A 27763-nucleotide genomic window follows, 5' to 3' on the forward strand; every position below is an offset into this window, starting at 1 on the left:
CGTTCATTCACTTATTTAGTCATTTGCTCAGTAGATATCTACCGAGTAGTGCTATGTGCTGAGCACTGTATTTCCTACTGGGGAGAGAGTAGCCACGGACTCGCATTCCCATAGGAAGACAGACAATAAAACAAGTAAGTCAACAAATGTGGGAGACAATGTCAGCTAAGAATAGACGCTATGGAGAAAATAACCAGGCAGATGTGACAGAGCAGTAGCTAGGGGGCGAAGGAAGGCTTCCCAGAGGAGGTGATAGTGGGCATTTGGCCTTGGCAAAGAAAGACTTTCTATCACCCTTCCCCCTTCCCAGGCTGTGTGCAGAGCCCACAGAAGGGGGAATCTGCTTTCAGGAGGGTTAAGCGGGCCAATGCGAAAGCAAGAGAGAAGGGGCAGCCAGGGGTGTGTCTGCCAGGGGGTAGGGATGCAGGGCTTGAAGCAGAGGGGCCTGCCACCCCCAGCTGTTCTGGTACACGGTGAAGTGACCGGAAGTGTAGAGATACTGCCTGGCGCTTCAATGGTGGAGGGACAAACAGCGAGCCAGGGAGAACCTTAGCTGAGAGAGAAATGACGCACTGGGAGGCAAAGGCAGGGCCACAACTGGGCTTGAGGGGCGTCCATGTCACTTCTGGCTGAAAGGGTGCCCTGCACCCTTGCAGGGGAGCTGGGTGAGAGGGGGTCAGCTTTCAGCTATGGCAGAGGGATGGATGGATGGAGAGATGGATGGGCCGATGGAGCAGCAAATGATTGAACACACAGAGAAATAACCAGCTACACTTAGCGTCTCTGGGGAAAGACATGTGTGAACGGACTTAGGAGGGGGATCCGGAGCGATTTTTGTGAGGAAAACAACACACCCAGAATGTTCCCACGCAGTCACAGGCAAACCCACATGCACTTTCTCACTCGCAGGCACACGCTCACTCTTTCTGAGTTCATCTCTAAGGTACCTCGTAGGAAGGTAGAAGGCCCCCCTGCTGGTTCCAAGGGCCAGGACCTCGGTGCACCAGGAGGGATTCCGGCTGAGGACACCAAAGTCTGCGCCCGAGGGCTCGGGTTTTGAAATTCTCCCCGGGGTGGCCAGGAAAAGGTTAAATAATGAGGCCATGATTAAACAGGTCGTAAAAGCATGGGGTGGGTAGATGGCAAGAAGCAACGCTCAAAGAAAACTTTCTGGAACGCGGCAGGGTTGCTTTTTGTTTTGTCTTTTTGCACTGAGAACAGCAATTTGCATTGAGAGCAGCTCAGAAGTTACTGGAGAATATTGTAATTGCCATTGTACCTGTCTTGGTGTTGACCCCCCGCCCCATGCATTTTGCTTCTCTTAGTTTCCTCCTTGTGTCTAAGCCTGGAATGGGAGGATGGGGGGAGAAGTAGAAGGACTGCAGACACCCTCTGGGCGCTAGCAGGCAGCTTCAGGGTGCAGGGGACCAGAGTAGCCTGCTAGCTTGGAACAGCTCAGCAAAAATGAGCCTCTAAGACCCCGGACTGGACCACGTGGCATTTTCATTCATTCGTTCAGTGCCCATTTTATGAGTGCCTAGGATGTGCCAAGCCCTGCGGTGAACAAGGCAGGCCTGGCCCCTACTCTGAGAGAACTCACTGTTCTTGTGCAGCCCGGGAGAGGCCAGCACGCTCTTAATTTTGTCTCTTGATTCATGAAGAGGGGGAGGGAGAGCAACCGGTTGTCCTTGGCTAGAGGAAACCAAAGACTCTGGGAACTGCCTCACTGAGCAGTGGAAGGAACCCAGGCTTTACTATTTTATTCCATAAATATTTGTGGGGTGCCAGGCGGGGCAGAGGCTTCCCTCTCGAAACCTCGTACTACTGAGGTGGAGACGAACACCGAGCGGGCCACCGGACAACCATGAAGTCCAGGATGGAGATGCAGCCCCAACTGGGAGAGATGGGAAGTCTTTCTGGAGGAAGAGGCTCTGCGCTGAACACCAAGTTATTGGCAAGACAAAAGCGCAGGGATGAGATGGGTGGATTCCAGAACTTGGCAGATTCTGAGAACTAAAACGAACTTGGGCTGAACAGGAGCATTTGGGATGATGGCAGGCTCACTCACTGTTTGCTCTCCGAGGTTGGAAAATTAGTTCGTTTCTTTGAGTTTCAGTCTACCCATCTGGAAAATGGGTATGACGAGGCCAGCGTCACCAGATAGTTGGGGCAGCCCAAGGGAATGACCTGTGGATGGCTTCTGGCACAACAGGCTCTCAATATCTATAAGATCCTCATTTGGCTTAGGTCTGCGAGCCAGAGAGGCGCGGGTCCCCATGGGCGGCGGGGGAAGGGTTCGGGCCTGCGCACCCCTGGCCGCGGTTTGCAGAATATCTTTATTAACGAGCACTTCAAGGTAAGCCGCGATGGAAACCAGATGTGGGATCGCGCAGTCGGCGGCAGAGCAAGGAGCAGAGATACCAAGGGAGAGGGGTGGGGGTGAGGATTAGCTAAGATGAGGTTGGGGGTAGAAGCACGACCCCCCCCCCCGATATTTTTTCTTAGGGAGACCTTTTAGGTGCAGAAGATTGACTTCTGACCCACATTCCCGGGTTCAGGGCACTCAGGCCCTCTCTCATTTTACTCTGCCCCTTCACCTTTCACCCCACTCCCAGCCTCCCTTGAGATACGTCCTCTATCCACGGATTTTTCCCTGCAGTTTATCGAGGGCTGCTCTTACTGGTCTCCTTCAAACTGAGTCATTCCGCAGTCAGAGATCCGTTTCCTCTGTTCTGTGCGTTTTCGCTGTCAGCAACACCATCCCAGATCTGCCGAGGGACTAACCTCAGCCTGGGTTTCAAGGCAGGCGCTGCTACTTCCCGGCTGTGTGACCTCAGCCAGGTGACCGCACCTCTCTGAGCCTCGGTTTGCTCATTGGAAAATTTGGGGACCCCGATTTCCACCACTCACGGTTGTTGTGAGGTGCAGTTGATGATTAGCCATGTGGAAAGGACTCGACGCGCTGTAAACGCTCTTTTCCCTGGGGCGCACACAACCCATCAAATCCAAGCCATTCGGTTTACAGTCGGGGACCGAGAGGCCAGAGATTAGAGACTGCCTCACCCCCACCCGAGCAGTGAGCAGGTGACAGCGTGACGAGGCGCGGCCAGCTGGTCTCCCAGCTCTACATTCTCAGGTGTGCCAGGCAGAAAATCCCCTCGGCCGGGCGGAGACCAACCTGAGGCACACGCGGCTCCTTCCCAGGAGGGGAGAGGTGGGGGGAGGGGGCCACGTTCTAAGGCTTCGGAAACTGTCCCAGCCTGGGGGTTCTCCAGTGTCTGAGTGAACACGGGCCCCTCCTCATCCCTACCCAGTGCCCTTACAGGAAAGGGAAATAGTTAACGAGACGTGAAAGTGGCCGTGCACAGGATGACTGCTGCGTGTGTGTGTGTTAATTTCATGGAGGAACCGAGAATAGGGAAAAGGGGTTGGAAACAGAGGAAAAGGCACCAGTGGGAAGACTCGCAGCTGCACCGCCAAATTCGCACGCAAGAGTACGAACGACTTGCCTGCACCCGGACGCTAGCGGCCCATCAGACTCCGAATGTCGAAACCTGTTAGGTTTTTGGGTTTTTTTTATATTTTTTTTAATCTGTCACTAAAGTTTTGCATACCCCCCTCCCCTAGGGCAAAGCTTGGACCCACCAATTCGCAGCCTAGGCTCGGGAGCCCGGGGAGTCCAGACACCTCCCTGGCCCCGCCTTGAATCGAAAAGGCCTTTGGGCGGCTCTTGGTAGAATCCCCTCCGAGCGGCGAGCGAGCTGGTAGCATCTCCTTAAGGGGGGGAGGGGTTAGTGGTGGAAGGAGAGTAGGGAGAGAGGAGAAGAGGGAGAGGAGGGGGAAAAAAAGTCAAGAAAAAAAATTCACTCTATTTTTCCGCTTCAAAATCTTAAGAGGGTTTGGGAGATCTGGTCAACTTTCCGAAACATCTGAATCTTTTTACAGTCCTCGGTTCTTTTCCTGGGCCAGCTGTGGGGAGGGAGAAGGGAGAGAGAGGAGGGGGTGAGAGCAGAGAGAGAGAGAGAGAGAGAGAGAGAGAGAGAGAAAGAGAGAGAGAGAGAGAGGCGTGGAGCGGAGGAGGGGGGAGAGCGAGCAGGCCGGCGCGGAGCGCACAGCCACCGCCTCCTTGCCTCTCCAAACTCCCAGCCAAGGCGCGCGGTGGCGTCCTCGCGCTCTCGCTCGCGCCCCCGCCCGTCGCCCGCCCAAGCCAGGCATGAATGCTGAGACTTGCGTCTCTTACTGCGAGTCGCCGGCTGCTGCCATGGACGCCTACTACAGCCCGGTGTCGCAGAGCCGGGAGGGCTCGTCGCCTTTTAGGGCATACCCCGGCGGTGATAAGTTCAGCACAACTTTCCTGTCGGCTGCCGCCAAAGGGCAGGGATTCGGGGACGCCAAGAGCCGCGCCCGCTACGGCGCGGGGCAGCAGGACCTGGCGGCACCCCTGGAGAGTGGCGCCGGAGCGCGGGGCTCCTTTAACAAGTTCCAGCCCCAGTCGCCGGCACCGCAGCCGCCGCAGCCGCAGCCGCCGCCGCAGCCACCCGCGCAGCAACCGCATCTCTACTTGCAGCGAGGCGCCTGCAAGACGCCCCCGGACGGCAGCCTCAAACTCCAGGAAGGCGGCGGCGGCCACAACGCGGCCTTGCAGGTCCCCTGCTACGGTGAGTGCACGTGCGAATCCCTCGGGCTGGGGTCCCCAGGACCCAGGGCTTCGGCACCTTCAAAACCCGTTCGGCTTGCGGGAGGCAGGAGTTGGCGGGCTGGGAGGCGCGGGGCCGAGCTGCGTGTGACTTCGGGTAGGAAAATGGGGATCGACCGCTCCGAGGAGACCAAGGGATACCTCCTGCCCCCTTCAGATCCCTCGGCGGAGGGTGCGGAGCGTCGGCTATTAAACTCAACCTGGAGTCTGTTTCTCCCCTCTTCGCCGTTCCCCCAAACTACTTGCTTTGCGCTGCCCGCCGGGCCGACTTTGAAGCGGATGCTTCGCACCGGCTCAAGGCGTGCGGCGGGAAACAGTCGCAGCGCAGCGCTCGGGCGCTAGGCTCCGGGGCTGCCGAGGCCTCGCTCCTCGCCGGCTAGGGGCTCCTCGGGCGGCGCCGCAGGTGGGAGCGTCGCAGGTGCGGAGCCCGGCCGGGAGCCTGGAGCGCAGTCGGCGGAGCGCGCCCGGGATGCCGTGGAACCGGGGCGCCACACGCGTGCGGGTCCAGAGACGCCTGAGGCCGCGGAAGACCTGAGTCGAGGTGGTTCGCGGCGGGCAGGCGGGCCGACCAGAGTTCCCGAGCGTTTCTCCTTCGGCGATCCCCAGAGGCGGCGGCCTCGGAACAATGGTTTAGGACCGACCGGCTGGAACAGAGTTCCAGGCGGCACAGTGCTGGGCAAGAGGGAAGGCTCTGGGTCCTGATTTGAGCCCACGGGGAACCTGAGGCCTAAATGACCTCCAAGCCCCCTTGAAGGCGGCCTCAGGACGCAGGCCTGGGCCCCGAAGCGCCGCGACCGTAGTGGAGGAGAGAGTCTCTCAAGGGTGGCCTGAGGCCAGAGCAGCTGAGGAGCCTGGGCCTTCTCTCCCACAGAATCGGCATTGGTGAGCCCCAAGCTGGCAGGGAGAGAAACTGAGAAGGGAGGGAAAAACGCCTGGGCTAGGAGCCCTGGGTACACACTCTCCCCCGGCGGCCTTGGCCTTCAGGCAGGGCCCCGGAAATGAGCTGGTTCTGACAGGACAACGGCTTTGGCTGCACTGATCCAGGCCCGATGGAGAGACACCAGGCCTGGGGACAGAGGTGGGACATGGTGGAGGCCTTGGCGACTGGGATAACCTTAGGAAGCAACGCATGGGAGACGCTTCCTTACACTCAGCCTCTATCTGGCTCCCCACAGGCTCAGAATTAGTCCACTAAGCGGTCGTTGACACGCACAAACATTCACACATACACTTGACTACACTTGGACTCCACACATACACACACACCACTTCCTCATGAGCAGCGCGCTCACACACACACCAAGTACGCTCATGTGGCTTCGCACAGAGCCACACACTCTCAAATCCACAGGACAGACTGAGCAGATGTAGAGAGATCCGGTGGCTTTCCCCACCTCCTCCACCTTTCCTCTCCACCTTCCTGTTGGAATGAGATCAGGCACTCGGATCACAGACACTCACAGCTCCACACAGGTGCTCCTTCCACACTCAGGCGGAGAGGGGCTCTCGCCCTGTCCACATGCACCAGCCTGCCAGCCCCGGGGATCAGGCTCCCTCCTCCTGGCCTCACCCAGGCCCCTCCTGGTCCCTGTCCTTTGGGAATGTTAGGTGTGAGCAAGTCGCGGACTGAGGGACCCGTGGAGGTTCGCTGTGCGGAGCCAGGGGACTCGCATGTTTTCTCTCCTACCGCACTGATTTTTCATGTGTTAGAGAAATTCACCAGTGAGGCTTCTGAGGAGGCTGAGTTAATTAGGCAAGGAGAGATCCTGAGCTGCTTTCAGCCTCTCATTTGGAAATGTCTTCGGGTTCAGAGGGAAAAGGGAAAGAGCTAGACCCCTCTGAGCACTGCCTCTGAGCCCCGCTGGGCCCCCACTGCCAGCCTGCATAATGTATCCTCTACAGGCAGTAGCCACTGGGGCAGCCCACACTGTGACCTGAGAGTAAGAAATCCCTCTAAAGCCCTGTTTCCTCATCTGCATCACGAGGAGATAACAGTAAGGCCTCATGGGGTAGTAAATGTTCCCCCACAGAGCAAGAGTCTAGCCTCCCCGCTCCACGTTTCTACCGTCGGCCTCTGTGCCGTTGGAACCTGTAAGCACCCAATTGTGAGGACAGGGCAGGCCCCCGACCTTGCGCTAGGCAAAGCCAAAAGCTACAGGTTGAGACAAAAGGCAGCTGGAAACACCAACAGGACCCCACTTCCCTGATGCCCGAGATGGAGGCCCTGCTCAGGGCAAAGCCACAAACAACAAACAGCTCTGCTTGTTCTTTCCCTTCTCTTAGCAGCTGCTGTTTCTCTGGCCAAGAGGAGATTTCTGGCTCCTGTAGAAAAAAAGTTAGGCACATTAGGTCCAAGAGGAGGAAACCGAGGCACCAAGAGGTGAGGTTCTGATCTCTGTAGAGGCAGCTGGGAGGAGGGCCCCTGGAGCGGGCTCTCTAGATGGCCAGCAAGCAGGGAGACTGAAACACGCATTGACATGGTTCTCTCCCACACTTGTGAGAGCATGTACTCCAGAGCGGGGGAAATGGGTCTAAGGCAAAAACCTCGGATGTCCCCAGCAGCTTGGGGAAAAGGCAGAGGCAGACACGGCTTTGGTGCTAGACTTGCAGCGGCTTATCTCGGCCCCCACCCAAGGGAGCTTTGACCTGGCAACCTCCTTCCCAGCTCTGTTGGTCCCCCCGGGCAGGAAGCCAGTGCCTCCGTCTGGGCAACTGCACCGAGCGGAGGAGAGGGTCCGAGGTCTCCTTTGGGACGTCAGCCCAGGGAGCCAGTCCTTGGGTCCAAGCGCTCCTTGGAAGGGTGCGGGTTTGGGGGCTGTGCTGGGGCCACGGCGAGAAAGCCTGGGGCAGGACGGCCGCCTCAGGTCTCCAGTGGCGGGGCTTCTCGGAGATGGGGAAAGAGGAGGTGAGAAGCCTTCCACGGCTGCAGACGTTCCCTAACTGCGACTCCGTTTCCCCATCAGTACTAAAAGGGCGACGAACCGTGTGACTCCACGGTCCCCCCGGGGTGCAGAGACATTCGCGCTTTACTAAAGAGCCCCACTGTGTCCGCGCGTGTTGCAATCCCGACCCCGTCAGGCTCCGGGTTCACACTCGGCCTTCCGAAGTCCCTGCCCGCTGGCCCATCCTCGGCCGCATGGGCCCCAGGAGACACGCCAGGCTGGAGACCGATGTTTCTCAGCCGGGCGAAGAGCCTCCTCGCCGCGGGAGTAGGGACCCCGGCACCTCGCTCCCAACGCGGACGACTCTCCAAGCCGCCGCTTGCGCGGCCCGCCAGGCCTTGGCCTTGCGCCCCGGAACGCTACCGAGAACGGCCCTGCTACCTCCTTCTCTTTCGCTTTCGATTCGGTGCACGCAGGTTTTCGTTGCTAGCCCACCGCTACCTTCCCATCCAGCCGTCCGCGAAGGCAGCGCTCTTAGCGCAGAGGTCTTGGGAGACGAGGGCAGGGCCGGAGACCCCTGGGGCACCGCCGAGGGGCTGGTCTTGATTTGGCGAATTAGACGCAGAGTTTGAATGCTAGAGATATTTATTTTCTCCCACCAGCACAATCCACACACCACAAAATGTGTAAACTCCTCCTGGGTCATATTCGACTTTACTCAAAGAACCGGGGTGTGTTTTGTGTAAGAGAGACACCCCCCCAAAAAAAGACAGCGAGAAACCGAGGCTTGCACATTAGCCGTAAGAGCCCCTGGGTGATTGTGGGATGATGGAGGGAAAACTCAAGCCTGGGAGCTGTGACGTCGACCCCCGGTCAATTTTGGGGGTGGGGGAGGAGAGGAAGAAAGATGCTTTTTATTTTTTACTTTGTTCATTTCTGTAAGCTCCAGTCTGCTCTAACAGTCCAGGCTAAACACATACAATCTTAAATAGAAAAACAGAAGGCCTGGATTAAAGGTCTAGTATTATTTTAAATCAGTCGATGCGCACGAAGTTTTCTTTATTATAATTTATATACAGTGAAGTACACAGTTAAGTGGAAAGTTTGAAAAATTGTTATGTACGTGTTCGCTGTATAACGACCACTTGGATCAAGACGCAGACCATTTACGTACTGTATCTGTAAACGAAAACTTTGGGTGGGGGGATTTTTTTTTAAGTTGTTGTAAGGAAATTTCAGAAGAGACTTCAGGGAAGCCAGAGAGCCTGCCCTCCCCCCCGCCCTCCCTCGCGCGCCCCCTGTTCGCGATAGCGGCGTTTCTTCAGTGGGCTGACCTTGTACTCCCGGATCTGCGCGGTCCCTACTCTTCGAGGGAACTAGGGGCTGCGCCGGGAACCTTGCTGCGCAAGGCTCTCATGAAGTCGCCGAAGCCCCGAGTTTTGCCCGCTGCAAAGAGGGGCCACAGCAGGAAAACAAGTTAAATGTACCGTACATAAATTTTTGCCGTAGTCCCCGAGAACCTTCGTTTCAGAAAGCAGCTGGGCGCTCTTCTCCGTGGGCATACCTTTTCACCTTGGCCTCAGCTCCTTTCTCTCTTCCCGCAAGTCTGCCCTCGGCTTTGTTTTGGTGGCAAACTGAAATATGAAATGGAAATGTAAGGGCCTTTGCATGTTGGTGTGAAAGGAGGCTGGAGTCCCGGGGTCTGTGTGGGGTTCGGGCTTCTCCGCCGACCCCTGGACCAGGGTGCCCGGAGCAGCAGGCAGGGAAAGTATGTGAAAACTGTCGGGCGCCCGCGAGGCTCCGAGGGCCTGGGATGGAGAATGGGGAGGCTGAGCTGGAGTGGGTGTGCCTTTCACTGCAAGGGGAGGGGAGTTGGGGGCCGGATGCGAGAGCACGCTTGGCTGGAGAGAACTCTCAGCACCCGCAGCCTCAGCTCCCCCCGCCCTCAGGAAACCGAAGGACCTAGGCACAGGCACTGTTTCGGGTGAGGCGGTGAGATCGAGGCTCTGCATCGGGACCTCGCCTGCCAGGTGCCACCTGGCCACGTGCTCCCGCAGCTACAGGGCTTGCCAGGCGTTGCTGAGGTGACAAGGCAGGTCGTCAGATTCGAAAAACAAGACAGGGGGGACTCAGCTATGGGCGGATAATCACCCAGCAAGTTTAGAGTGAAAGACACCGCCCCACCCTCGCCCTTTGCTCCGGAGCTGTGGGTGCCACAGGCCAGCCTTCTGTTCAGACTGGACAGTGAGAAGAGGCCCTTTTTTCAAAACAGGGCTTTTCTGGAGAAAGAGGCGGCACTTCTGTGCGGCCACCAAGGCCTCCCAGCTGTAGGCTGGTGCTTCTGAGATCAGAGTTACTGGTGGCCCCCAGGGACCTTCCATCCAGAGGTGCAGCCCTGTGCCATCTTCCCTAGCCTACACATGTGCAGATGGGCGGCAACACCCCCAACTCCATTCAAGATGCTCCTTCTTCACCCAGTACAGGGGTGCGGGGTAGCCCGGGGCGGCTAATGCCATGCTGCCTGGAAGCTGGTCTCCCTACAAAGGCTGAGCTCAGTGGTGCGACAGAAGCCTCCAGTGTGTCCAGGGAGGTGTCGCGGGAGCTCCAAACGCACCAGACCTGTGCACCCACCCATCTCCAGTGCATTCTGCCACTGACCCTCTTCTCTACCCCATCCCACCCCAGACCAGCAGCACCAAGGAAGGGAGGGAGCGGTGGAAGGGGAGTTGAGGCTCAGTAGAGAGGAAAAGAGATACGCAAAGAGGATGCTCAGAGCAGCGAAAGGCTGGGGAATGGGTGGCGATTCTGAGCAGCGGGCAGTTTCGGGCAGCTAGAAGGGACAATGCGCGTGAGGAGAGGAGGGTTACTGGGAGATACCGGCGGGTAGATGGGGCGCTGAAAGGGGTGCCACTGCCTGCCAAGTACCTGTCTTTCCCGAGGACCACGCCGCGTGTACTGGGGACCACAGGGTCGGGGCTGCTGGGTGCGGGCGACACTGCGCTTTGGAGAAAGAGAGGGAGCCAGCGTGCGTTTCATCGGATTCTTAAAGCAGATTGTCTCAGAGCGGATTCTCCTTCCAAACTGGGGGTCCCGAAGCTTGGGCGTCAGCCCCAAGCACCTCTCAGATGGACTGCTAGGGACCCAGGTCGGGGCAGAGCAGCAGGTTCTCCGAGCTCTCCAAGGGCCATGGCGGAGAAGATTGAGAGGCTGTGGAGGGTCTGGGCCGGGCGCGAAGGTCCAGCTTGGCACCCGTCGAGGCAGGGCACACATTCTGGGTTGAGATGGCAGCGGGTCTCCACCACGGTGTTCTCTACTCCCTGCACGGCCTTGGGAAAATCCCTCCCCTTTCCCTTTCCCTTTTAGGTCCGAATTTTAGTTCTGTGAAATGCAGGAGTCTGGACGATTTCCAAAGGCCCTCTGTGCTGGGGTTACTGTGCTGGTAACCACAGCTGGGGTTACTGTGCTGGTACCAGTTTGGACCCCCCTCACCCTGTTTCCCTGCCCTCGTCACCCTTACATACATTTTTTTTTTTTTTTTGTACAGGAGAAATCGGGGTTGAGTGTGCCGGGAAAGGCTTTCCTGGAAGTGGAAACATGTCCTGAGGGTTTCCTGGGGTGTGCTAAGGGGCGCAGGCGCCAAGTAGGCAGCAGTTCCAGGTCAGGTGGGCAGGCGGTCCTAGAGCATCGGAAGTTGAATGCAGGCTCTAGATTCCATCCAAGCTGGGGCTTCAGTATGGAGAGGGGAGAGGGGCGGGTGTCTTTTTGCTCACGAGTGACCAGGCTCAAGTCGGGGGCTCAGGGGTTCCTGGCCCCTCCACTACTCCTGTCCCCTGTCTGCACCCATCTCCCCTATCTTGGCATTTACTGATCACCTACCATGTGCCAGACCTCCTAGAACACACCCAGCGAGCGGCTCCCTGCTATCCTATATACCTTCTGTCCTTCCAGGTATATACATTTGGGCATAGGAAATGTTTCCTGGCCGGAAGGATGAATGAAGAATTGGTGTCTCATTTGGAGTGTTGCCGGAGTGTGGTTAAGTGCCCCTGTGAGCATTTCCCAGTACCTTGGGTGGTGTGGGTGGAGGCCTGGGGGTTTGTGTGAGCGCATGTCCATCATGAATGCGGAGCGGTGTGCCCCGCCCATACTCATCGGTCCGGTCCTGCTCCCAGGGTGATGCAGGGGACCGTGCATACTAATTTGTGTGCGCTCCTATATGGAAGGCATGCGTTCCCCAGAGTTTCCGAGGGTGCAGCCAGTGTAGGTGAGCCGTGTGCGGGCGAGGGTGAGCTCCTGTGCAAATCCTGGACACCCCTCCCCCCTACGCCCGCCCTGGGGACCGCGCGTGTTGTAGGCTCTGCCACCAGAGTCTCGGGCCAGGAGGCGGTGACGAAGAGCCTGTGTGTCATGGCCCGTGGCCTTCTCTGTCGCTGGTCGTGGCTTCTCAGGGAGGCTGACTCACCGAGTGGCAGGCAGAGTCCCCCTGTGGCCAGCTGGGGCTGGGGCGAGCCCAAGCGTCTTCCTGGGGCCCTCACCCAGCCCACCCACACTGCAGCGGGGCCTCCTCCTACCTCCAGCTCTTGAATGTGCCCGCGGTCCTGTGGGGCTGCCTGTGGAAGAGTCCGCACCATCTTTATGCTCACTGCAGATCTCATTTAACAGATGAGCAAACTGAGGCCTAAAGAGAAGTGGATCCCCACAGACCAGTGGGAAGGGGGGAACCACTGCTGGGGGCAGGGGAAGAAGGAGTTGGGGAGTATCCGCCCCTCCGGCCCCGCCCACTGTCTCCCTTCGCTGTAACCCATCCAGTAAGCCGCAGTCTATGCATCAAACAGGGTAGATGTTTGCAGTCTCCTCCTCCTTCAGAAATAAGGTGGGCTCCACCATGAGCTCCTGGGGTTGCCGGGGCAACAGAAGAGCACCCGGTGGGATTGCAGGAACTCATCCCGAATGTGACCCAGTGGGGCAAAGACTTCTGCTCTCTGCTGGGCTCCCTAAACCAGGTTTTCTTTCCTAAGTGCATGGAAACCATGCAGTGAGAGCCCAAGGGGGGTTAGCTGAGGCCACATGACCGACTTCCTCCTCTGAGGTTGACCATGTGCCAGGCTGCGGACATCGGTTGGGTCTAGAAGCCTGGTACTCAGCCCTCCAACGTGATGGGTCATGGTGTCAGGGTGGGTGCCCCACCCGGTCCCAAATGCCCTGTTTCACAGGGAAGGGGACTGAAATGCCTAATTCCAGTTACTCACCAGACTTTGCCTGTCCCTGTGCCAGGCCTCACGGGGAATTCTGTGAAGCCCTGGACGCAGCCCCTGCCTACAGGTCCAGAAGTCCTGCCTTCAGAAGACAGACTAGTGACTTGGCTCTTTGCAGTTCACAGGGGCGGTGCTGGGAAGGGGAAGCCCAGATTCAGGCTGGGCAGAGAGGGGCAGCTTGGCTCACCCTACTCCCCCTGGTGGGCGGAACCTCACCCAGGAAGGTGAGGGCTCAGAGAGGTTGAGGGAAGTTGGGAGTTGCCACAGACCAGCTGGATCTCCTCTGCTGGCTGAAAAGCTGGCAACTTCTTCTCTCTTTTCCCTTTTCCCCCTCCATGCCTTCTCTGTAGGTCAAGAGATCTGGGTTCAAGTATTGGCTTTTCCCTGGAAATGGCCCTGTGCCTTTGGAACAGTCCCCTTATCTCCCGTTCCACTCAGTTTCTTCATTTGCAAGAGGGGATCTGTTTGGGCCTGCCCTACCTACGTGGGAAGGGAGTGTGAGGATGCAGAGAGGTAGTGTGCCTGCAGGTACATCCTGCAAGGTCATGTTCTCCACCTGGGAGGACTAAGGGCCCCACCCCCTTAGTCATCTTGCGCTTACTAAGGTATTTTGAATGGGGGGGGGCAGGGTTCCGATCAGGTTTCAGAACTTTGGTGCCTCCTAGATTTGTGGGCCTCCCTGATATCCAGGGGTCTCCCTGGCCTTGTCTGCAGCCCCATCACTCAGCCACATGGGTTGACGTCTGGCTCACACCCCAGCACTGAGCTGGGATGGCTCCACGGCCCCCCTTCAAGGAGGGAGCTCATCGAAGGGCAGAGTAGACAGGGATGCCCACGGTTCTATGCACAGATCTCCTTTCAGGGCCTCGCTCTCCCATCTGAAACCCCCTGCCTGGGACTAGTTGATTTCTGAGGCCCTGGGGTTCTGCGCTCTTCCAGGCCTCGTTGTACCAAGAGGTTCCTCGGTCCAGCCTGCCAAACAGGAAGAGTCTGGCGGTCTTGCCTGACGCCCTGCCTCAGGACAGGGACAGCGAGGAAGTGAGGCTGATGGGGTGTGAGGCAAAAGGAGGTTAGAGTTGGCAAGTAAGGCCTCTGCTGCTGAGGACCCCGTGTGACAGCTCATGTTTCCTGAGCACTTCTGCCTGTGCCAGTGCGCTTCCTGGGTGTGATTTCACGGAATCCCCATCTCAGCCCTGAGAGAGAGACCCTATTATCATCCCTATTTCAGGGATGAAAGCAGACTCTTAGAAGATGAGTAACTTGCCCAAGGTGGGACAGCTTGGAGGCGCAAAGGTAAGTACTTGACGCCCAAGGTCTCTGAGAACCCAGATGGCATCCTTTTGTGGGATGACCCTAATTAGATTTGAGGTCACGCTCATCCTATCCCAGATGATATGGGATTGAAAGACTGGGTTTTACAAATATGGCCCCCAAAGAGTTTCTCTCATCTTCCCATCTGCGAATGCAGTGGCAGATGGGAGGTCAAGGATGGGCTTGGTGCCTGGCAGGTTGGAGTCTAGACCTGACCTTTGCCCTTGGGCCCAGCTTCTTCCCTGTTCAAGTGTCCTGCTGCGCTGCGGTGAGAACACGGGGCCAGGCACTGCGACGGGACCTCATAACTGTTTTGAGGGATTACTCCTTGAGTTCCCCGAGGCCCCAGGAACGTGCCAGAACCTCTGGTCAGGGCAGGGTGGAGCTAAGGACCCTGTTTGGGAGCAAACAATGGGGAAATACCTTCCTCCTGGGGAGGATGAGAGACTGCCGTGAGGCTTCTGTCTGTTTTGTTTCAAACTTTTCCCAGAGCCTGGAGAAGGGCTTGCTCTACATGGCAGGGGCTCAATGAACATTTGGGAGGGAAGGAAGGGAGGGAGGGAGGTAGGGAGGAATCAGGATGTGAAATGCTAGGAACTCTAAAAATCTTTCTATCTTCTCTTCCTTCCTCCTTTTGAATCTGAGCCTGGATGAGAACCCAACTTGTAGTTCTCTTGTACCCTGGTGGAAAATAATTTATTTCCCTCAGGGATCCCTCTGGGGAGTGGGAGTAGGGAAGTGTTGGGTTGCCCTGTTTTGCACAGGGCTGGAGTCCTCTCAGCCTCTGGCAGTTAGAGGAGCACCTTTTCCCCCCACTGTTCTCCTTCGCTGTCACCTCCAAGGCCGCAGCTAGGGTCTTGCTGCTTCCACCAGGCCAGCTCTAGTCAAATAGGCGTCCCTCTGCCCGCCTTCCCCGCCACACGCACTCCTCTCAGGTCTCCCCGCTTCCCTGCAGTGAGTTCTGGGCTCCTGGTTCTTCCTGCCGTCTGCCTAGCGGGGCGGCCCCAGGGCGGAAGATGTTCCTCCCTGGGTACCCCATCCACTCAGCCCCGCCCAACCCCAGGATTCTGAGATTCCACACCCTCAAGGGATGCAGCACTGTGTTCCGGCCAGGATGCTGTCCTGAGCTTACAGCCCAGGTGAGAAGAAACATTTAGACCTGAGCCTGGGGTGGAGTCAGTACTCAGCAGGTGGTGGCCACCACTATGCAGTGAGCCAGGCGCTCTGGGAGGCGGATCAGAGAGGTGGAGGAGACTCTGATGGAGTCTGATGGAGTTCCTCCTGCCTCTTTAGAGAGGGTATTGGGCATAAACAAAGCTGTGAGAGGTGTCCTGCCAAAGGCTCCCCCTCCCATCCAACAGTTGCTGCCGGGTTGTGCCCCTGTGTCATCAGGCGTGGAGCACTTGGCAGTGAATGAGTTGATTCCCGCCCACGGGAATGTGAAGACATGGGAGTCCTCAGGAAAAGTGCGAATGGACTGAAACTTAGTGAGTACGGGCATTTGAGATGGGCCTTGGAGGTTGAATAGGAGCTCACCAACTGAACGAGCTGGGAACAGCACTCTAGACTCAGCAGATAGCACTTGGGTCAGGGAAGTACATGGAGTGTTTGGGAAAGAGCAGGTGTGTGGCTTGCTGGGGGCATGATGGACACAGGCAAGAATCTGCCTGAGGAATGACAGGGGCAAAACCGAGAGGGCCATTTACTTTCTGGTGAGGTATTCAGACTTCAGGGAAGCCCCTGGAGGCCTCTGAGCAGTGCAGTGAGAGGCTGAGACCCCAAGCTTAGTGTAGCCTCTTTTAAAATTCAAATCTTTGTTTTAATTAGGGATAACTTTTATTGTGGTAAAATATACATAACATAAAATTTACCGCTTCGAGGATTTTAAACGCACAATTCCCTGGCATCGAGTACATTCGTAGTGTTGTGTAACCGTCACCACTATTCCCAGAACCTTTTCATCATCCCAGATGGGCCCATTAAGCAATAACTCCCCATCCCCCTCTCTTCCCAGCCCCTGGAAACCTCTGTTCTACTTTCTGGCTCTGAATTTTCCTACTCCAGTCACCTCATAGAAATTGGATTATACAATATTTGTCCTTTTGTGTTTGGACACTTGTATATCTTTTTTTTTTTTTGCGGTACGCGGGCCTCTCACTGTTGTGGCCTCTCCCGTTGCGGAGCCCAGGCTCCGGACGCGCAGGCTCAGCGGCCATGACTCACGGGCCCAGCCGCTCCGCGGCATGTGGGATCTTCACAGACCGGGGCACGAACCCACGTCCCCTGCATCGGCAGGCGGACTCTCAACCACTGCGCCACCAGGGAAGCCCCCATTTGTATGTCTTATTGGCCATTTGTCTTTCTCCTTTGGAGAAATGTCTATTCATGTGCCCATTTTTGAACTGAGTTGTTTGGCTTTCGTTGTTGAGTTGTAGGAGTTCTGTGTATATTCTGGGTAGCAATCCTTTATCAGATATGTGATTTGCAAATATTTTCTCCATTCTTGTCTTTTCACTTTCTAGATGGTGTCCTTTGGATGCACAAAAGTTTTTAATTTTGATGAAATCCAATTTATCCATTTTTTCTTTTGTTGCCTGTGCTTTCATTGTCGTATCCAAGAAATCATCGTTAACTCCAATGCCAGGAAGAATTTCCCTTATGTTTTCTTCTAAGAGGTTTATAGTTTTAGCTCTTAAGTTTAGGTCTTTGATCCACGTTAAGTTAATTTTTGTAGATGGTGTAAGATAAGGGTCAAACTTTATTCTTTTGCATGTGGATATCTAGTTTTCCTAGTATCATTTGTTGAAAAGACTGTCCTTTCCCCATTGAATGATCTTGGCAACTTTGTGGAAAATCAATTGACCATATGTTTGCGAGTTTACTTCTAGGCTTTCTATTCTGTACAATTGGTCTGTCCCCGGCATGGCCTTCTGAGATGAAGGTCCAGAGTTGCAGAATATGGGGAACCGCATTAAGTCATCCTGTTCAGTCCCTCGCCTCCAGGCCAGAGCCTGACCAGCCAAAGAGATTCAGCTCCGGGACACACTTGTTTTCCAGGAAGCAGAGCTGGTGAGAAGGGGTGGTGGGCAGAGCTAGTGGTGAGGGTGCCAGAGCCACGACCTCGGCCTCTGAGTAGGCCCCTTGCTGTTTGGGAGCCCCCATGTCCTCCAGCTGACCCTCCTGTGAGGACATGGCCTTGGGGGAAATTCTCCTGTGCTCTCAGGGTCCGTACACCGCCTCCTGAGAGGACCGAATCTGAGACTACTCCTTTTGGTAAGGTGATCCCAGAGCGCTTTCCCCATGGAGCTGGGAGGAGCTCTAGGAGGAAGGTCCCCTGTGCACGCCCCCCGGCTCTGTACTGTTGGCCCTGTGAACATCTTGAAGATTTTCTATTTGATTCTCATAAGAGGCATTTGCTGCCCCCTGTCCTCTGCCCTCCATCCCAAGTGCTGTCCAGTGAGTGGCTCAGCCAGGGACTAGATAGTATTCTACACCCCTGGTAGGTGACCAAAGGCGAGGGGGGCTCTGCCCCCCACTGTCACTGCCGGTGGAGCAGTGGGAGCCCCAAAGGGGGCTCTTATGAGGCCGGTGCTTCCTGCCTTGGAATCCCCCAGCCCAGTTGAATAAACAGAGGCCTAGACTCCAAGCCAGGTGCCCAAAGGCAAGTAACAGGCACAGTGTCTAATGTTCTTGGAATCTTGTAGAAACTGGGTTCATCCTACAATTCAGCTGCACAGGCTGCCTGAAGCTTCCGATGCCTTGGATTCGGTGAGGCCAGTGTAGCCAGGACCTGGGAACAGATTTCAGCCTGTCTAGCTGAGTGACCTTGGGCAAATTAGTTGACCTCTTTGCCTCAATTTCCTTATCTGTAGAGTGGGTATATGAATAATATTGTGAGGATTAAGTAAGATGATATAGGTAAAGAGCTTAAAACAGTTCCTGGAACAGAGTAAGTACTCAATAAATAGTAGCTGTTATTTTTGATAGGATTTTGCTGGAACTTCGAGTAGGTGAAGCCGGAAACTTTGACAAAGAGTTATGGTTGACTTGAAAGCATAAAATTGGAAAATGAGCAATTTATTACTGAGTCCACACTGTGTGGTTGACAAAATGTTTTAAAATACGGATGAGTGATGAAAGGGGTGTAGGCCGGCTGCCTGCCTAGCATGGGGTCAGGAGGGATCAAGGACGGGCCTGCCGGGGAGTTTAGGCTCCCCTTCCCTAAACTCACGGTAACTGACTGCTCGTGGACCAGCCTCCTTGTTCGCTCAGCATCAGCTCTGCACCAGGGATCAGGGGCCGCCTTGGAGAAACACTGCCTGAGCCGAGGCAGGTGGACAGCCAGGGCCGGGCTTTACCTAATAAACTGCACAGGACTCAGCCCCTCAGAGGAGATGACACGAAGCCATTTTTGTGCTACACAAAGTACATTCTCACTGTTTCATGGGATGATTCATTTCCCTGAGAAGTACTAACAGAGTACTGAAAAGAGATGTACTCATCACATATCCACTGCGGTTTTCTTGGTAGAAGGTACACACCGTACACTTTAAAGCAGAGACGTATTTGACATTTTGTTCAGTCCAGATGAGCAGAAGGCAATGAAAGAATCATTCTTCACCAACATGTTTGTTGCAAATATTGGACTATTGAACATTGTTTATACTTATTACACGTGATGGGCAAAACACTTGGACCCCACCTGCTCCACATCCCAGCCATTTAGATGGAAACTCTAACAGCTTAGGTATAATTTTGTTCTAGAGATTTTGAATTTTTAACCATTTTATAATTTTAAAGATGGAATTTTGTTAAGCTAAGATTGAATAATCTTATCCAGCCTCATCAACCTCAGAAAACTTTAACTAGCAGCCTCACAATTAATTCAGCCATTATTTTCCCTTCTTGTCCAAGGAGAGAAACATCTTCTTGCTTTTTTGGCTTGTAAGTGATTCTTTAGGTTATGAACACAGCATGAACACATCTGGAGGAAGAAAACACTTGATTTTGGTGGGGAAAAAAAAATTCTCTCTAGGCCGACGTGGTCATTCTGCAGGCTGAGACATTTAGTTGCTTAACGAGATTCATCTAATTCAGAGGGTATTTGTTGGGTGCCAGATGTGGGGACCAGAGCTTGATAAGATGTTTTCCCTGTCCATGATGAAGATACTGTCTAAGGGTGGAGGCTGCCATGCACCCACACTTGCAATGCTTTGTGAAAAGTAATCTAATTATTAGGGGCCAATAGGGGAGTTCCGAGGAGGGCATGGCAGGAAATCCCCAAAGAGGAAGTGATAATAGACTCAGGCCTGGAAAGGTGACCTGGGGTTCGCTGGGCAGAAGGGACCCCAACATAGTCCCGAATCACCGAAGTTGGTTTCTAAATGACAGCAGCAGTGGTGGTGGCATCGGTTACCTTTCTGGAACGGTCCGTCTCTCCACTCCCCACCCCCAGAGAGCTTTCGGGTGGTATGATAGTTAGAGGGCAGCAGATGCTCCCACAGAGATAATTCTTCCGGAGCCGTTAAATATTGGGGTACCTCCATAGGAAAGTGGTCCAGATGCTCCCAGAGTGTAAGTGGGAGTGGGCTTTCTATAAGGAGCTCACGACTGCTCTGACCTTTGTCAACTGGCTTGTAAGCCACACTGTCTTCAATGCAGTGATTACAATTATAATTCTCGGGCTTCCCTGGTGGCGCAGTGGTTGAGAGTCCGCCTGCTGATGCAGGGGACGTGGGTTCGTGCCCCGGTCCGGGAAGATCCCACATGCCGTGGAGCAGCTGGGCCCGTGAGTCATGGCCGCTGAGCCTGCGCGTCCGGAGCCTGTGCTCCGCAACGGGAGAGGCCACAACAGTGAGAGGCCCGCGTACCGCAAAAAAAAAAAAAAAAAAAAAATTACAATTCTCATTTCGTGGCTATAGCTTCAAGTTGCAACCTAACAGGTTAAAAAGTATTTATGGAAGGGCCTTTCTTTAACATCAACTAGCAGTTTTAAATATGTATGTAACAAATGATAAACAAAATTGTGTCAAATATTTCACCCCATTTATCGTCTTTGTTATATGTATGTAAAATGGGCCCTGATTGGAAGGGGACTGGGTGGGGGGCTACTTGGGACAGGGGTTTGTGGCATGTTCTGGGCAGCTGGAGCTGGGGAAACTTGAGCTTAAAAGAGTACACCTGGGGCGGGGGGCGGGGAAGGATGAGACACTGCAGCCTGAGTGACTGACTTTGCTTTGCTCTTGCAGCTGCCCTGGCCTACCTTGCCTCCAAATAATAAGGGTATTAAGCTATCGTGGGGGATTCCCGTTGATAGAGCGTGTGCTGTGTATCAGGCAGAGATGTGCATTCTTGCACTTGACTTCATTGAGAGCTCACAAACACGCTGGGATGTGGGTATCATCCACCTCACTTTACAGTTGAGAAAACCGAGGCACAAAGAGGCCAAGTCACTTTGCCAAAGCATGAGTGGCTTGTAAGCCTCCTTAACAATCTCCTTTAGAAATTTCCCCGTTTCTTTAATGGGGAAAACTGACACTTCCTTATCATGCATAAAGAGCTAGCTACTCAGCTTTAACACACCCCTCCAAGGAGATCGCTGCCTTGAAGCCGCTCCTATACAGAGATCTGGAGTGGTCCTGGAAATACTGCTTCCCCCGCCAGGCTGGCCTAGATGCCTCTGCTCTGTCCACCTCCCCGCACCATAATCACTGCCTCCCTCATGAAGGGGGACTTTTGGAAGGAAGGGGCCATGCTTTATTAGACTTCCTATTTCCATCACCTGGAACTTTGCCCAGCACATAGCTGGCGCTCCAGAAATGTTGCTGAATGAATGAATGCAGCAAATAAGTGGCAGAATCAGGAGTCCAACCCAAGTCTGTCCTGCTCCAAAGACTTCTCATTCATTTCACCTAGAGCAGGATTTAAGCTTCTCCATCTCGCCTCCCTTGGATCCAATGGCACTATTTCAGTGTGTCTCCATGGGGATGGTTGGGAATGCACATTTTCTCCCTGCTCTGAGGGATTAGGTGGGAGATATTTAGGGACATACCCAAAGCCACTTGGTTAGGTGAAGGTAGAGAGGGACAAGGGGCAGACAGACCACCAAGCTGATTTGAAACCGGCAGACACAGTCCTTCCACTGACAGGCCTTGTGGTCGGTCGCTCGGGGTCTCCGTATCCTGCCTGGAAGGTGAGTAGTGGCCCAGGGTGACCCCTGAGCTCTGGGACTTCTTGTTGGGGTTAAGGGAGAGTGTGGAGGCTCCTTCTGCTTCCGTGACAGTGGACCCAGCCTGGGCCAGCGCCCCTGCCCCTGCGGGGTGCTGGGATCTCCTCCAGCCTCGTGAGGCAGGGCTTGGGGATGAGACCTAGGCTGGACCAGGAAGGAAGGAGCCGGGGAACCTCAGTCTCCATGAGGATAGCAGCTCCCAGGGCTGGTTAGAGTCCCTGACTGAGGTCACGACCCAGCTCACCCCAGTAAGTATCAGGAGGTGATGTTCAAGTGTTCGATCATACATGGGGCTTCTCATGGTCACCTGAAAGTTCTGTTTAGATTAGTCCTCTGTGATGGAAACACCTCCAGTGGCTCAGTTGTGTCTCCCAATGACAAGACTAAGTCTGCCTGCAATCCCTTCAAGATTGCCTGTCTACGGAAGAGAGACAACACATCGTTGTGTGAGAGGCCATAGACAGGACACTGGGCCTGGAGCTGGACCAGCTGGGTTCAAATCCCAGCTCTGCCCCTCCTAGCTATGTGACCTTGAGCAAGTTAAGCTTCTCTGGACCTCAGTTTCCTCATCAGTAAAATGGGGGTAAAAACACAGACCTCCTAGAGATCTGGGGAGGATCAAATAAGATAGTGGATGGATCAGTACTACTCAAACACGAGTGATTATGTGATTGTCCTTATTAGTGGCACCAGCCCTGTGGGGAGGCCCCTCAGGCTTCTCACTTAGTAATTTAGGACCAGCTCAGTAGGGACTTGGGATGTCCTGTTTTGCCATAAAATGTAGCGTGCCTTGCCAGGACCTCTGTAGTTTCCAATACGCAGTTCAAGGTCACGCTCTTGCTGAGGCCTCCCTGACCTTTTCAACAAGAACTGACTGCTCCTTCCTGTGGACACGCTGCGCCCAGGATGCAGGGCTCTTGCAATGGCAAGAGGGGCCCATAACACTTGACCACACTGTTACACGTCTGTCCCTTCCATGAGGCCATGACTAAGGGGAAGCTCTGGGGAGGTTATTGGTGAATGAACAAACAAGTAAACCAAGGAAGGAGCACAATGAATAGATGCAAACCAAGTCACATCATCAGGGAAAAGACAAAAAAAAAGAAATTTGGGGCATAAGGGGGCGGACGGAGGGGACCTCGGGGGCTAAAGGCAGTGAAGGCCCTGAGGGACACAGGCTAGTGGGCTTTCTTTTCTTTTTTTCCAATTTTTTTTATTGTAGTAACATACAAGTAATAATAAAATTTACCATCTTAACCATTTTTTTTTTTGCGGGGGGGTAGGTGGGCCTCTCACTGTTGTGGCCTCTCCCGTTGCGGAGCACAGGCTCCGGACGCGCAGGCTCAGTGGCCATGGCTCACGGGCCCGGCCGCTCTGCGGCATGTGGGATCTTCCCGGACTGGGGCACGAACCTGTGTCCCCTGCATCGGCAGGCGGACTCCCAACCACTGCGCCACCAGGGAAGCCCCATCTTAACCATTTTTAGGTGTACAGTCCAGTGGTATGACATACATTCATAATGTTGGGCAACTGTCACCACCATCCATCCTCTTTTCATCTTGTAAAACTGAAACTCTGTCCCCATTAAACACTAACTCCACACCCCCGGGCTCCAGCCCCTGGCAACCATCGTTCTACTTCCTGTTTCTATAAACTTGACTACTCGAGGGACTCATATAAGTGCTATCATACAGTATTTGCCTTTTTGTGACTGGCTTGTGTCGCTCAACATAGGGTCTTCAGGGCTCATCTGTGTTGTAGCAGGTGTCAGAATTTCCTTCCTTTTTGAGGCTGAATAATACTCCACCGTGTGGCTGGACCAGTTTGCTTCTCCATTCATCTGCCGATGGACACTTAGGTCACTTCCATGGTCCAGCTATTGTCAGTGGGCTTTCTTTTTAAGCCCTTCTCTTTGGATACAAGGAAACCTCGCTCACTTAGACTAATTGTAGGAGGACTGAAATTATAATAGGCTCAAACAATAAAAGGTACTTTTATTACTTTTAAGGTCCGAGAGTAATTTGACCTCAGCTAACAAAATACTGCTTCCTTCGGGCCTTGGAAGAGCATTTAGAAGAACCACGTGCTTTAAGGGGGTCGCCAGTTACTTACGTGGATGGAAATGTGGGTTTCCATAGGGCTGGGGAAGCAAGGTTTGTTCCTAGAGTTGGCTTCTGCCTTGTGATTTTGATTCCAATGTGCAAGCTCATTTGCAGAGGCCGTGGACAGTGCTGGTGACGGGGAGGAGGGGAGGTTGCTAACTAAACCCCGGTCTGGGTCCTGTTCAAATTATGACAAATGCCGGCTTCAGAACTGGGATTCCTGGATAAAGTGGTTTCTTCCCGTTTGTCTGCATACTTCTTCTTTTTAAAAGCTTTTTGTTTTGACATATTTTCAGACATCAGAAAAGTTAAATGTAGAATACAAAGAATTCCCAGATCCCCCTGACACCGATTCCCCAAATCTTAACGTTTTACTATATTTGTGTTATCACTCTCAATCTCTCTTGTATATATGTATGTATCAATATACATACCTATACACAGATACGTATTCTTTCTTTCTGAACCGTTTAAGAGTAAGTTGCAGACATATGCCTCTTTACCTCGAAATACTTTGGTATTTAGCGGAGAACAAATGCAAATTGAGACCCGGTGTCTGAAAGAAAACAAGAAAGAATTAGCTGGGTGTAAGCTGGGGGATGGAGGGGACCCTGAAAACAAGGTCCCAGGAAAAGGCATGGGTCCACATTTGAGGTCCCAGATGGTCGATGAAGTTCTATCAGGACAGTTTCATCAGGGCCAGCACTGAAGGTTGGATGTGATGGGGCAGATGTAGGGGCGTCAGAGAGGAGCCATTCTCCTGTGACTCCCACTTTTTCCCTTCCTCCCTGACCCTGTCTTCTGGCTGTCCCGTCCCAGCCCCACACAGGGTATCCACTCCAGGAGGGCCCAGAGGAACTGCCGCAGGCTTAGGGGTCGGACCTCAGCTCTGCCTCTCACCAGTTGTGTATTCTTAGACAAGTCCTTTACTCCCTCTGGCCTCAGTCTCTGGGGCTGTCAAATGGGCATATTTCACATGGTTGTTGTGAAGAGCAGCAGTGGTGGCATGACAGGTGTGCTAGTACTGGGTAAAGCATGAAGCATCCCAGTGCTAATTCCTTTTCCTTCCTTGGTTCTGGGAGGCGCCCTCCAGCCTCTGGGCCACAGGAAACCTCCCCACCTCAGTGTGTGGGAAGAACCAAGAGAGCCCTGTGAGAGTGGAGTGATGGAGGAGGGGCTGCAGCCCCCGCCTCTGCTGACGCTTCCCTGGGGAAGAGCCCACAGAAGAGCTGGCAACAGATCCGCCAGCTGCGTGGACAGCCACCTGGGCAAACCTGGGTGTGGGCAGCATTTGCATGGCTCCCTTGTAAGTAGCTAGAAGACCGAGGATTCCCCAGAGTCTCCACGAAGGGAGGTGACTCTGGGGACTCAGGAGCTCAGGTCAGGCCTGGCACCCAGTGGTGGTGACATTCAATGGATTCCTTCTCTCTGAGCCTCAGTTTGCCCATCTGTAGAAAGAGGGTGCTGAAGAAAGCCACCGTGTGGGAATTCTGAAGTCAAGAATGTGGAAACCCTCAGAACCAGAGGAGGAAAGAGCTCTTTGGGGAAGGGCAGGGACCCACCTCATCCACCCCTGTGTCCCTTGTAGGGCTGAGACAGCGGCAGACACATAGTAGGACTGAATAACTGCTTGTTTGGCCAACCCTCCCAGGGAGGGCCTGTGCCTTTAACCAAACTGGGAGAAACTTCATCTGAAGCCGGGACCCTGGGGCATCACCTCTGGCCCCGAGGAACTTAATTGGGACTGCAGTGCCTCCTGGTGGCCAGTGTGAGCCACTGCAGCCTTGATCATGCTGGATTGGGGGTGCTGCCTAAAGCCTTTATGCAGGGACCCGGGAACCTGCCCTGTGGGTGCGCATGGCGTCCCAGGGCCCCGCGACTCCTCCTCAGTCTTGGCTTCCTGTAGGGGCTGCGCCTTCTCCATAACCCCTTCTCTCCTCTCGCTGGCAGGAAATCCGGCAATACTTGTTGACATGAGGAAGCAGAGAAACTAAAAGGTTTGCCCAGGCCCCTAGCAGCAGCGGGGCCACCTTTGGCCCTTCATGCCCTGCCCCGTGGCTGGTTTCTCTGAGCCCCATCATCCCGCAAGGCCCACACACAGCAGTGTGTGCTGAGGGACCGAGGCCCCCCGGCTCCGGAGTTCAGCCCCGTGGCCTTGGGTCCCTTTCCTATGGGCGCCCCAGCACCTCAGCAGGGCGTGCAGAGCTGCCCCGGCGCTACCAAAGGCAGAAGGAGCCCGGGCCCAGCTCAGGACCCAGCTGTGCATCAGGGAGGCCCTGCTCTGAACCGCTCACAGTGGAGTGGGAAGCAGGACCACACACCAGTGCTTTAGAGCAGAGAATCCAGTGTTTAAGAGGTAAGCCCAGCCCCCCGGGGTCAGGGAGGAAGAAGGGGTCGGCCTTGCACTGAACCTTGGAAGCCCAGTAGAAACAATTCAGCAAAGAAGAAATACAACAAATAAAAGGTTAACTTTACTAGTAATAAAAAAATGTAAATTCAAACAAGATTTCACTTTTATCCTTCACACTGGCAAAGATTTTAAAAAACAGTATAATGACGGGTATTGGCCCTGAAGCAGGTGGGCACACGGAGGAAATTGGCAGATTTCTAGAAGACACATTTATCAGAGCTCTTAAGGTGTGACTGTGATCTGACTCGGTATTTCTAGTTCCTGGAGCTTCTTCTAAGGTAATTACCATGAAAGTATCAAGGGATTTAACTGAACGATATTCATCCCAGGCCTGTTATCATTTCAAACCATCAGCGATCCACGTGCCCAGCAGTAAAGGACTGATGAAATAAAATAGTTTGTCCATGTGGTGAAATACTATGCAGCCACTAAAAACGATGTAGTAGAAGAATATAGAATAGGATGGAAAGATATACAGGATAGTGTTAGGTTAAAAAAAAAAAAGACTTGTACCAAAAAAAATTATGTTTCCCTTTTGTATTTGTGTGTTACAGTTTTCTTCTTTTGGTCTGTCTTGATTTTTTTTTTTAATTTCCATATAGAACATAGATAATTCTATGTAACGAGGGGGGAAAAAGCCACAAAATTTACAGAGGAAGATACGCAGGGAGAGGAGGAGTTAGCCAGATGCATGAGGGGCAGAAGGGCATTCCAGTTAGAAGGAAGAGCACATATGCAGGAATGGGGTAGCCTGAAGCCGCTCGAGCAGTGTACTGGAGACATGAGGGCAGGTGTGTGGGACCGGAAGCGAGGTGCAGAGGTGGGGTGTGGAAAGATGTAAGTCTGTGAGGAGAACCAGTGTCAGTCCCGCCTGGGGAATCCTGAATGCCACAGTCAGCCTGACTTGAAGAGTTGGCGGATTTAGCAAAAAACTAACAACAAAACCAGGGCGCTCCATTTAATTTGAATTTCAAATAAATAATGAATAAGTTTTAGTATTAGTATGCCCCATCCAATATTTGGGACATACTTACACTTACAAAATAACTGTTTCTCTGAAATTCTAATTTAACTGAGCACCCTGTATTCTATCTGACCATCCTACTGAGGGCTCTGGGCACCAGTGGAGGGCCTCCAGACAGGCTCACACTAGATGGGATGTGTGCTTTAGACACTCTCTCTGGTTGTAGTTGAGGGCGGTGAGTCTGAGGGCAGAGAAACCAATGAGATCTACGCTTAAGCCAGAGCTCTGGGAATCTCCAGTATCCAAGAGGCCTCAGAGTTAAGGGGCGGGGGGGGTTGGCTGGGGGGGCGGCCCAGTTTGTGAGGACAGTGGCCGATCCCCACCGCGAAAGGGGCCTTTCGCTGAAGCATCCCTACCCTTCCTCCACCCGGCTCCCCCATGGCGCTCACACCCACATCACACAGCCGAATCCAACACCTGCCAGAGCAGACGTCACTCAGGATTCTAATCGCTGCTTCCACATAGCATTTTAAAATGATAAAAGCCATTTCTGGTCATGGTAAGACAAATAGAAAATTAAGTCAGACGAGAAAAAAAAAGGAACAAAACCCAGATACCAGTATTCTTACCTCTGGAAACCTCTAGTATTTTCTGAGGACAGGTACCCCACCCCTACCTCCCCTTTTTTTCAAAATGAGATTTACTTACTATAACACGAACATCTTTCAGTTACTAAAATGCTGTTCTTTCACATCAGTTCCACTCCTTTTTCATCAAATGTTTATTGAACCCCTTCTGCATACCAGCCACAATACTAGGCATTAAACAAAAGGGCTAAACAAGTCAAGTATATGCAGATATATTCCCTGTTTTATGGAAGGGAGAGAGAGAGACAATAAATAAAGGAAAAGCAAA

General features: G+C 53.8%; 1 protein-coding gene across 1 annotated transcript in view; it reads left to right on the forward strand.

Moving 5' to 3' along the window:
• Positions 1-4091: 4091 nt before the first annotated feature.
• ALX4 (ALX homeobox 4) overlaps positions 4092-27763 on the forward strand; it is a 44283-nt gene continuing 20611 nt past the window's right edge. Inside the window, exon 1 of the mRNA XM_004264031.3 lies at positions 4092-4658. Coding sequence (XP_004264079.1) covers positions 4214-4658 — 445 coding nt within the window. The 5' untranslated portion in view covers positions 4092-4213. The remainder of the gene's footprint in view (positions 4659-27763) is intronic.

The sequence above is a fragment of the Orcinus orca genome, chromosome 8, assembly GCF_937001465.1.
Source record: "Orcinus orca chromosome 8, mOrcOrc1.1, whole genome shotgun sequence".
Taxonomy (NCBI): Eukaryota; Metazoa; Chordata; class Mammalia; order Artiodactyla; family Delphinidae; genus Orcinus; species Orcinus orca.